Source organism: Gadus macrocephalus, chromosome 16, assembly GCF_031168955.1.
Source record: "Gadus macrocephalus chromosome 16, ASM3116895v1".
Lineage (NCBI taxonomy): Eukaryota > Metazoa > Chordata > Actinopteri > Gadiformes > Gadidae > Gadus > Gadus macrocephalus.
The window spans coordinates 6,198,637-6,209,094 of record NC_082397.1 but is presented as its reverse complement, the minus strand read 5'-3'; the positions used below and the strand labels follow the sequence as shown (position 1 = coordinate 6,209,094).

Genomic DNA, 10,458 nt, shown 5'->3' with positions numbered 1-10,458 from the left:
CGAAAAAAAGATAACTTCACACGGTGTCTTTTTACAATTTATTTGTTACAAGAATTCATAGTGTTGATCAGCAGAGAAATAGTCTGCCAAAGACGTTGACATCGCTTAGCAACTGAGTACGCTGGGGTTGATAAGTTACCAGACTATTTGCGGAGTGGTGCTAAAGACGGCAAAAAATTCACTTTCCGTTGACCGCGGTCAATTATACCGCCGGAAGTTGTGAAGGGCCCAAGTGAACGGAGCGTTCCACGGCATTGAGAAGAGCCATGTAATAAATATATATAGTGCACAATATTCTTGAATAACAAAGCGACTAAAAGCAAGAGATAATTTTGTTTTATTTGTCTGACTTTAACACAGAATACGAGGCAGAATGTTGATTATTATTCAAGACTAGCGTCAAGACCAGTGTAGTCTAGCGTCAAGCAGGGTGTGGTCTAGGGTCTAGCAGGGTGTAGTCTACGTTCTAGCAGGGTGTAGTCTAGGGTCTAGCAGGGTGTAGTCTAGGGTCTAGAAGGGTATAGTCTAGGGTCTAGCAGGGTGTAGTCTAGGGTCTAGAAGGGTATAGTCTAGGGTCTAGAAGGGTATAGTCTAGGGTCTAGAAGGGTATAGTCTAGGGTCTAGCAGGGTGTAGTCTAGGGTCTAGAAGGGTGTAGTCTAGGGTCTAGCAGGGTGTCGTCTAGGGTCTAGCAGGGTGTAGTCTAGGGTCTAGCAGGTTGTTGTCTAGGGTCTAGAAGGGTATAGTCTAGGGTCTAGAAGGGTATAGTCTAGGGTCTAGAAGGGTATAGTCTAGGGTCTAGCAGGGCGTAGTCTAGGGACTAGCAGGACCCTCAGCCACAGGGCTCACGGGGGTTTTCATGGTCTATGGGCACCAGGTAGATGGGGGTCTGCGAAGGGCAGGGATGCCCGGCGGGGGGTGGGCCGCTCTCCGCAGTGGGGTTCGGTCGGGGACAGCCCAGGGTGAGGTTCCGGGACAAAGGAATCTTCACCTGGAACCAGAGCTCCCTGTCCTGGACCAGAACATACAGAGGATGAAGAGGCAGAGCTGGACCAGAACATACAGAGGATGAAGAGGCAGAGCTGGACCAGAACATACAGAGGACGAAGAGGCAGAGCTGGACCAGAACATACAGAGGACGAAGAGGCAGAGCTGGACCAGAACATACAGAGGATGAAGAGGCAGAGCTGGACCAGAACATACAGAGGATGAAGAGGCAGAGATGGACCAGAACATACAGAGGATAAAGAGGCAGAGCTGGACCAGAACATACAGAGGATGAAGAGGCAGAGCTGGACCAGAACATACAGAGGATGAAGAGGCAGAGCTGGACCAGAACATACAGAGGATGAAGAGGCAGAGCTGGACCAGAACATACAGAGGCGGACCTCCGCACAAACACAGAGAGAGAGAGCTAGGGAGAGCGAGAGAGAGCTAGAGAGAGAGAGAGCTACCTGCTTATCTTTGATGCACTGGATTTCATGGTGCTCTCCTATAAGTGGAGTCAGGACCTCCTCGAGTTCAGCAAGCTACACTCACACACACACACACACACACACACACACACACACACACACACACACACACACACACACACACACACACACGGTAACACACACGGTAACACAAATACACGTTAACACACACGGTAACACAAATACACGTTAACACACACGGTAACACAAATACACGTTAACACACACAGACTGTAACAAAAAAATACATGCAAACATAGAAAATTGGGTAGCGTGGTAAGCACTTTTATATGATTTAATATATCATGTATATTTAAATATATATTATGAATATCATGCAAACTTGGAATATTCATAAAAACATGAAATTATTCATAATGATGAAGTCATACCTTATAAGGGCGATCACAAGACGGAACCACACTCCCCTCTGACAGAGCCCTGCGCAAATAAACAAAATTACAGTGAGGTGTGTGTGTGTGTGTTTGTGTTTGTTTCTGTGTCTCTGTGCGTGTACCTTGTGATGTTGAATTGTTGTCGTAGTTTGAGGCAGAGTGAGAAATACTTAATCGGGGAGTTGAGTCCTTCAACACAGGCCGCACACACACCATGCTTGAGCCACTCCATCTTCCTGCATGCACACAGTATGTATAACACACTCATCACACTTATGACACGCAGTACACACAACACATACACATAACCAATACAACACATACAGTACGCATGACACACGGATTACACTTATAAACATGTACGGTACACATTCAACAAAGAAACAGACATGCACACATAAACATAACCTACACATAGCACAACATTTTCATGGCTATCAATGATATTTGAACGGATTTCAGTTTCATGTGGACAGGCTCATGGATGTTGTGTGTGGGTTAGGTTGACTGTGGTCATTGGGGCTGGCTGATGGGGACGCTACCAGAACTGGAAGTAGGACTTGGACTTCACGAAGGACGGCCACTCCTGAGACAGCTCTTCATCAAGGTCCTGGAACCGAGCACACCTTACTTTACAGCAGTCCAACACGGTACGCTTGTTGAAATGTCACTTTACACCGGTGGAGAGGATTCTTTATTAATAGCTTACTGATTCAGATGTTAATGGATGGTATACTGATGCAAATGTCTATTTATGGTCTACTGAAACTGATGTTTACCTCGAGGTCAGAGGGGAAGAGATGCCAACAGCCGCAGCAGTTATAAACTTTCTGAGGCCTGCAGGACACAAGATCACAACCAAAATCAGGGCTGACCTGGCCTGACTAGTAGAGTAATATAGTGGAGTAGAGTGTTGACGTAAAGTAGGGTCCAACTGCAGAGTAAATTGTAACAGTCTTAACAGCAGAGTAACAGTAGAGAGGAACCTTGCAGTAGACTGAACAGTAGACTATAACAGTGGAGTATAGTGTAACAATAGAGTAGTTACCAGAGCCCATGAATGGTCCAGGTGTTGATCTCTGGTTGAATAACACACTTTGCCTTCTCATTTAGATACTACAGACGGGTAGATAGAAGCATAATGAGTAGAGTGAGTAGATAATGAATATGAATCGACTTGAGTAGTGAGGATCGTGAATGGTCGGGTTAGGAGGGATGCTCCTCACAAGACCGAAGCTCAGGGTTAGAAGGAAGACTCCACGAAGAGTCCTCGCCAGAAGGTTAGTGTAAGGAGGAAGAATACTCATTACAAGGTTAGCTTAAGGAGGAAGACTCCTCATCAGAAGGTTAGTATCAGGAGGAAGAGTCCTCACCGTACAGAAGGCCCCGGGCCACTGCAGAGTGAACTTCAGACAATCCCAAGAGCAGAAGGTTTTTTGAACTTCTTCAACATGGCGGACATAGTTGTAGTCATTAGAGTGGTCTAGGCTTGACCATTGGTCTCTCTGCTGCAATGCGGGGACTACAGCTCCCAGCAACACCAGTAGGCACAGTTGTGATCCCAACATCTTCTAAAATAAACTGCAAATTAAAATACTGCCTCATTGAAATATTTAATATATCTATAATGTGGATAATGTTTCTATGTAACATGTTACCAGTACATGGACAGAAGCGTTCCTCTTTCGAATGATCTCATTTAAGGCTCATCATGAAATCGTCTCATTCCCACACAAGAATAATAACTAATACTGTACATATATGTGCATACATGTTTGTGCGTGTGAGAGCACACACACACACACACACACACACACACACACACACACACAAACACACACATTATATTGTTGTTCCCTTTCTTCTTACAAATGTACTTATTGTAAGTCGCTTTGGATAAAGGGGTATGCTAAATGTAAATGCAATTGGCATCCAGAAATACTAGGTGAATACCTAGTAATAATTCCCACAATAAAAAAAAAGGACTCAACAGATACTCTGGGAATACCGAATAATAATTCCCACAATAAAAGCAAAGTAATAGCTTAAGAACCTACCAGATCCGTGAGATCGTAGCAGTCTGGAGTGTTAGCGATGTGCTGCAGCTTGAGTGATACCTACTGAAATAATTATGGTTGAGTAAGTTCCTCATATTTTAAGTCAGGGATACTCACTTCCTCTTTCTCATCTCAAACGTCACTAATTAAAGAATCTAAACGCCTGTAACTACTCCACTACTTTTAAGTAAAAAAAAATGTTTTATCGAGAAACAGCTGTGTGCTTCTTTATTCTGGTGGTTGGACTTTCTGTTCCCTTTGTATAGTTCCACGTTCCGGCAACGCAATGACCACGCAGACGTTTCGACGCAGTATTGAACGTTAATGGTTCTGCGTCGGGTTTTAGCAAGCGGACCAATCAAAGCCCCTGCGGTGGACGCAAGGAGGGTACGCAAGGGGTCCGTGACCCCCTTGCGTTGCGGGCAAGTGGCACCATAAAAAGCCCTAGTGTACAGGATGAAGCATGCTTTATCATCCTATGGTCTGAAGCATCCTATATTGTCCTATGTTCTGAATCATACTATATTCCTATGGTCTGAATCATCCTATATTGTCCTATGGTCTCAATCATCCAATATCGTCCCATGGTCTTAAAAATCCTATATCGTCGTATATTCTGAAACATCCTATCCTTTAGTCTGCAACAGGGGTCTCAAACTCGCGGCCCCGGGGGCCAATTGAGGCCCGCGGGATGATATTTTATGGCCCCCTACTTGACATCAAGGTTCAGTGTTAGTGCGGCCCGCGTGTTGTTGTCAAACGCGCAGAGTGGCTTGCCACGCTTTTTTATGACTTGTGATAGGGTGACCAGATGTCCTGGTTTTGCCGGGACAGTCCCAATTTTGAGTTGTGTCCTCAATCCAGAGTCGAAAAAAACCAAAGGACACTAAAATGTCCCGGTTTCCACCAACCACTATGAAATGTCCCCTGTTATCAGCGATTACATAGCCAACGTGAATCTAATTATAGCCCGATCATTAACTTAGATTGGGTCAGTTGTGCTACTTTTTTCTGTAGAATACTTGATGGGGCCCAGCCTGTCCCAGACTCTACCTCGGGCGGCCCCCAGGTAAGTTGAGTTTGAGACCCCTGGTCTGCATCATCCTATACCATCCTATGGTCTGAATCACCCTATCTTATGTTATATCTTATATAATTGTATACCTGTGTGTGTGTGTGTATCTATAGCATAATTCTATAATACGCTATATTCTAAAGCATAAATCTTTGCTACAATATGGTACAGCAACACAGGTGTAGGAGATGGACTAGGTGGGGTATGGGGTAGGCTAGGACTAGGAGGTGGTGTAGAAGATGGTCTGGGAGGGGGTCTAGGTAAAGGGGTGCTGTAGGGGGGGTCTAGGTAATGGGGGTGGTGTAGGAAGTGGTCTAGGTAATGGGGATGGTGTAAGAGGTGGTCTAGGTAAGGGGGGGGGGGGGGGTCTAGGAGGTGGTGTAGGTGGTGGTCTAGGGGGTGGTGTAGGAGGTGGTCTAGGTCTAGGAGGTGGTGTCGGTGGTGTTCAATAGGTCTAGGAGGTGGTGTAGGTGGTGGTCTAGGGGGTGGTGTAGGTGGTGTTCTAGGTCCAGGAGGAGGTGTAGGAGGTGGTCTAGGTCCAGGAGGTGGTGTAGGTGGTGTTCTAGGTCCAGGAGGTGGTGTAGGTGGTGTTCTAGGTCCAGGAGGTGGTGTAGGTGGTGTTCTAGGTCCAGGAGGAGGTGTAGGTGGTGGTCTAGGTCCAGGAGGAGGTGTAGGAGGTGGTCTAGGTCCAGGAGGAGGTGTAGGAGGTGGTCTAGGTCCAGGAGGTGGTGTAGGTGGTGTTCTATAGGTCTAGGAGGTGGTGTAGGAGGTGTTCTAGGTCTAGGAGGTGGTGTAGGTGGTGTTCTAGGTCTAGGAGGTGGTGTAGGTGGTGGTCTAGGTCTAGGAGGTGGTGTAGGTGGTGTTCTAGGTCCAGGAGGTGGTGTAGGTGGTGTTCTAGGTCCAGGAGGTGGTGTAGGTGGTGTTCTAGGTCCAGGAGGAGGTGTAGGTGGTGGTCTAGGTCCAGGAGGAGGTGTAGGAGGTGGTCTAGGTCCAGGAGGTGGTGTAGGAGGTGGTCTAGGTCCAGGAGGTGGTGTAGGTGGTGTTCTAGGTCCAGGAGGAGGTGTAGGAGGTGGTCTAGGTCCAGGAGGAGGTGTAGGAGGTGGTCTAGGTCCAGGAGGTGGTGTAGGAGGTGGTCTAGGTCCAGGAGGTGGTGTAGGTGGTGGTCTAGGTCCAGGAGGTGGTGTAGGTGGTGTTCTAGGTCCAGGAGGTGGTGTAGGAGGTGGTCTAGGTCCAGGAGGTGGTCTAGGTCCAGGAGGTGGTGTAGGTGGTGGTCTAGGTCCAGGAGGTGGTGTAGGTGGTGGTCTAGGTCCAGGAGGTGGTGTAGGTGGTGGTCTAGGTCCAGGAGGAGGGCTGTCTGCTGGATTTATGCAGTCACGAGGAAATCTTGGCATCAACCTGGCCTGGCTTCAGCCAGGGAACCTGATACGTTAATATTTAATCTGTGTGTGGGTGTGTGTGTGTGTGTGTGTGTGTACTTGAGTGATAGACCGAGAGAGTGAGAGAGTGTGATCCAGAGTCAAGAGCAAACAGCAGAGCTCCCCCATCAAGATGAACCACCTCCTGGTAACTTCTTTATGAATCTTTCTGAACGTGTGTGTGTGTGTGTGTGTGTGTGTGTGTGTGTGTTTATCAGTGTTTTTAGTGGAGTATCAGCTAGCTATGGATACAGCTAGTACAGTGTAAACGAAAGCAACACGTCTATTTATAGTACACCTAGAGGTCACACACAAACATGCATTCGAGACACCATGTTGAAACAAGTGGGCCGGTTCATGTGCTATCCGTCTCCTGATTGGCTGAAGGCTGTGGTAGAGAGGAATGGTTTGTCCGCAAAAGCTGTCACTCACAGCTCTGACCTTGTTTGATCTGTTGAAGGAACAGAAAATTATTACCTGATATTATTATCATAGTATATCTAATATATATAAATGTTGTAAGCCTAACCACACTTTGTATAGAGTACTTCTACCACTACTATTCCCACCAGAGTGCAATGACAGTATAACTACTAATAGAGAGTTAAACAACACATAAGGCACACTGCTGAGAATTTAGAAGTAACGATGTCTCAACTTTTGTGTGCGTGTGTGTGCGTGTGTGTGTGTGTGTGTGTGTGTGTGTGTGGTTGAATTTCGGTGTAGCTGTTTGTGTGTGTGCGTGTGTGTGGGGGGGTTATTAAGAGAAGTGAAATTCTGCCCCTGTTCGCTAGTCTTTCCAACATGACTCTCTATACATTTAACATACCGTGTTTAGTGAAGATACAGCTAGTTAAAACTAGGTTGTTGTGTTATGTGGAGATACACTTAGTTAAAACTAGGTTGGTGTTTTTAGTTAAAGCTAGTACAAAATATGTTAGTATGTTTGCTAGAGTTGTAGCTAGTTAGTTAGTTAGGAAATATGTATTAAGACTATTAATCTATGGCAGCATACACTAAAACACACACACACACACACACACACACACACACACACACACACACACACACACACACACACACACACACACACACACACACACACACACACACACACACACACACACACACACACACACAGTATTGTGGAAACAAGTGGGCAGGTCCATGTGGTATCTGTCTCCTGATTGGCTGAAGGCTGTTGTGGAGAGGCATGGTTTGTCTGTAACAGCTGTAAGTCACAGCTCTCCCCTTTTTGATCGGTTGAAGGAACAGAAGATATGATAATATGTAAATATATAAACTATATATACAGTACTACTACTACTACTACTACTACTACTACTATTCACACTTGAGTGAAACGACAGTATGACTACTAATAGAAAGTTAGCAACACATAAAATACACTGCTGAGAAAAGCAGAAGTAATGATGTCTCTACGTGTGTGTGTGTGTGTGTGTGTGTGTGTGTGTGTGTGTGTGTGTGTGTGTGTGCGTACGTGTGTGCGTAACAGAGAGTGTCCTCGTTCAGGTCCTTCTGTTCCTCCAGCAGACAGCTGAGGAACAAAGTCCCCGACGCACAGAAGATCTTTCAGGTACAACGTCAATATGATATATTACAAGTACATTAGAATATTATGTAATATATTACAGTCATGATATAATATGATACAATACAAGTACATTATAATATAATATAGTACAATTAAATCATGATATTATCAAATATAACACAAGTACCTACATCATAATACGATAAAATATAATATGTCATTATATTATGTCATAATATAATACAAGTACATTAAAATATGATATTATACAAGTACATTATAAGATGATATAATATAATGTAATAGAAGTACATTATAATAAGATGATATTATATCATACACGTACAATGTAATATAATACAAGTACAATCTAATATAATGCAAGTACATTATATCATGATGTTATATTATATAATGCAAGTACATTATAATATGTACCGGTACTTGTTATAAGGTGTTTTGTGTACAAGTATAGGTATTGTGTACTGAATACTGGGTACTGAGTACTAGAACTCACCAACGTTGTCTACCTTTTTCCATGAAAACAGGCGGATAACGGACTTCCAGTCCACATCAAAGGAGGGACCGTTGATGTGCTGATGTACAGAGCGACCATGACACTCACCATGGCTGGTAACTCTCTCTTATCTGTTCACCTATTCCTCTATTATCTATATACATATATGTCTACTATCTGTACACCTGTCTATTATCTATATACATATGCGTCTTTTATCTATGCACCAATAAGTATATTATCTATACGACAATGTATATTATCTATATACATATACGTCTATTATCTTTATAGATATATGTCTATTATCTATACACTGCTATGTATATTATCTATACACTTATACATCTATTATCTATACACAAATATGTATATTATCTATACAACAATACGTATATTATCCATATACATATATGCCTATTATCTATACACCTATATGTATATTATCTATATACATATACGTCTATTATCTATATACATATGTCTTTTAATTATACACCTATATGTATATTATCTATATACATATACGTCTATTATCTATATTCATGTCTATTATCTATACACCTATATGTATGTTATATATCTCTTTCATCTACACCTATTTAATTGTTCTAGTTGATAATTAATCAGATTCCATGTTATTTATTATATATTTTATACTATTACATATTTACCAAAAATTATATTGTACCACAAACAATTCTAATGCTGTGTGTGTGCGTGTGCGCGCGCGCGCGCGTGTGTGTGTGTGTGTGTTTGTGTGTTACAGGAACCTGCTACTCTCTTTTCTGGCTGTTGTATGCCTCCTTTCCTCAAAAGAAAGTCTAGGCTGTGTTTGTGCGATGGATGTAATAGATATATAATCAATAAAACTCTAGACAATCTGGGTCCTGTTCTTCTTGAGTGCTCCTCAGCAACACAATGAAAGACACACACACACACACACACACACACACACACACACACACACACACACACACACACACACACACACACACACATACACACACCTCTAGATGTATAGATGGTCTAGTAGATCGGCAACCTGTAGAGTCGACTAATTAACCAGACACTGTGGCAATTTAACCCGATCAAATGTTTACAACAGGACCTCTATGTGATGATTGGTTACCTGTTGAGTTGATTAAAGCCCCTTTCCCACGTAGTTCCTGGTAAGTAATCCCTGAAAGGTTATTTTTTCATTATTTCACTATTCACATATGCAGCTACATACTGGTAAGGGTTTCTGTCTTGCGGCCTTACACAATGAATAGAAATGCCAGAACAGATGGGCCAAGGGACAGTCCAGCAGATGGCGGTGATGCAACAGTTATTGAGTAACCCTGTCCAGGCCATTCTTGAAAAAGGTACTTGTTTGCAAACAAAATAAGATATAGTTATATTGTTAACACATCAATGTAACCCTTAAGACGTATTATGATAAACAGTCGCAGATTCAAATTCGTCATCAGTGGAGTGCTTTCATTTGTTGGCGCTCTCCATAGGAACACGTCTTAGGTCAAATGACATAACATTTCACCTGCCTCTCTCCCAATGTGACTGCCTCCATTCACATCTCAGCCGTACAGGCAGTGGTCCTGAATTGTCAGTAGGTCTTGAGCAGGCTATTTGCCGGTGCAGATTTCCCGGAATATTGATGAACCCATGCAGGATATCTTCCTAAACTTTAGAGGGAAGACTGTATGTGTAACTTACCATACACTTGGACCTTTTAACCAGATAAAACTAGATGTTCAGAATAGGACCTCCGGTTGATGATTACCAGTAAAGTAGACTTACTTACCAGACACTTGGACTATTTAAACAGATGTTTATTTTCGCAGATAAATTAGCTGACCACTTGGGACATTCAATATTTAGCATCAGCCATCTTTACTCCTGTTGCTAGGTAACTGGTGCTAGAATCTTTACTCCTGTTGCTAGTTAACCAGTACTAGAATCATTAGTACT

The 10,458-nt window shown here is 43.3% G+C and overlaps 2 protein-coding genes across 5 annotated transcripts; one reads left to right on the top strand and one right to left on the bottom strand.

Moving 5' to 3' along the window:
• Positions 1-321: 321 nt before the first annotated feature.
• Positions 322-4,166, bottom strand: rnaset2l (ribonuclease T2, like). 4 transcript variants are annotated; one of them, XM_060075885.1, is made up of 10 exons: positions 3,926-4,166; positions 3,242-3,439; positions 2,917-2,984; positions 2,648-2,705; positions 2,411-2,478; positions 1,991-2,104; positions 1,866-1,914; positions 1,453-1,527; positions 826-1,010; positions 322-715 (listed from the first exon to the last, which is right to left on the bottom strand). In XM_060075885.1, the coding sequence occupies exons 2-9, from the start codon at positions 3,434-3,436 to the stop codon at positions 831-833; spliced, it is 807 nt and encodes a 268-aa protein (XP_059931868.1). In that variant the 5' UTR covers positions 3,437-3,439; positions 3,926-4,166; the 3' UTR covers positions 322-715; positions 826-830. The 4 variants fall into 4 exon arrangements, with proteins under 4 accessions (XP_059931868.1, XP_059931865.1, XP_059931866.1 ...); XM_060075882.1 differs by having other exon boundaries at positions 322-1,010; positions 3,242-3,436; positions 3,926-4,164; XM_060075883.1 differs by having other exon boundaries at positions 322-1,010; positions 3,242-3,449; positions 3,926-4,016.
• A 2,219-nt stretch (positions 4,167-6,385) lies between these two features.
• LOC132474958 (cytochrome c oxidase subunit 7A2, mitochondrial) lies at positions 6,386-9,371 on the top strand. Its single transcript, XM_060075903.1, has 4 exons — positions 6,386-6,563; positions 7,932-8,012; positions 8,519-8,603; positions 9,257-9,371. The coding sequence occupies exons 1-4, from the start codon at positions 6,549-6,551 to the stop codon at positions 9,313-9,315; spliced, it is 240 nt and encodes a 79-aa protein (XP_059931886.1). The 5' UTR covers positions 6,386-6,548; the 3' UTR covers positions 9,316-9,371.
• The last annotated feature ends 1,087 nt before the right edge of the window (positions 9,372-10,458 follow it).

What these genes read in the sequence shown, in the direction of transcription:
- rnaset2l (XM_060075885.1), bottom strand. Translation starts at nt 3,436, where the DNA reads ATGTTGGGATCACAACTGTGCCTACTGGTGTTGCTGGGAGCTGTAGTC. An exon ending in CAACAATTCAACATCACAAG is followed by an intron (nt 1,915 to 1,990) that starts GTACACGCACAG and finishes TTATTTGCGCAG; the next exon opens with GGCTCTGTCAGAGGGGAGTG. An exon ending in AGTGCATCAAAGATAAGCAG is followed by an intron (nt 1,011 to 1,452) that starts GTAGCTCTCTCT and finishes GTTCTGGTCCAG; the next exon opens with GACAGGGAGCTCTGGTTCCA.
- LOC132474958 (XM_060075903.1), top strand. An exon ending in ACGCACAGAAGATCTTTCAG is followed by an intron (nt 8,013 to 8,518) that starts GTACAACGTCAA and finishes CCATGAAAACAG; the next exon opens with GCGGATAACGGACTTCCAGT. An exon ending in CATGACACTCACCATGGCTG is followed by an intron (nt 8,604 to 9,256) that starts GTAACTCTCTCT and finishes TGTGTGTTACAG; the next exon opens with GAACCTGCTACTCTCTTTTC.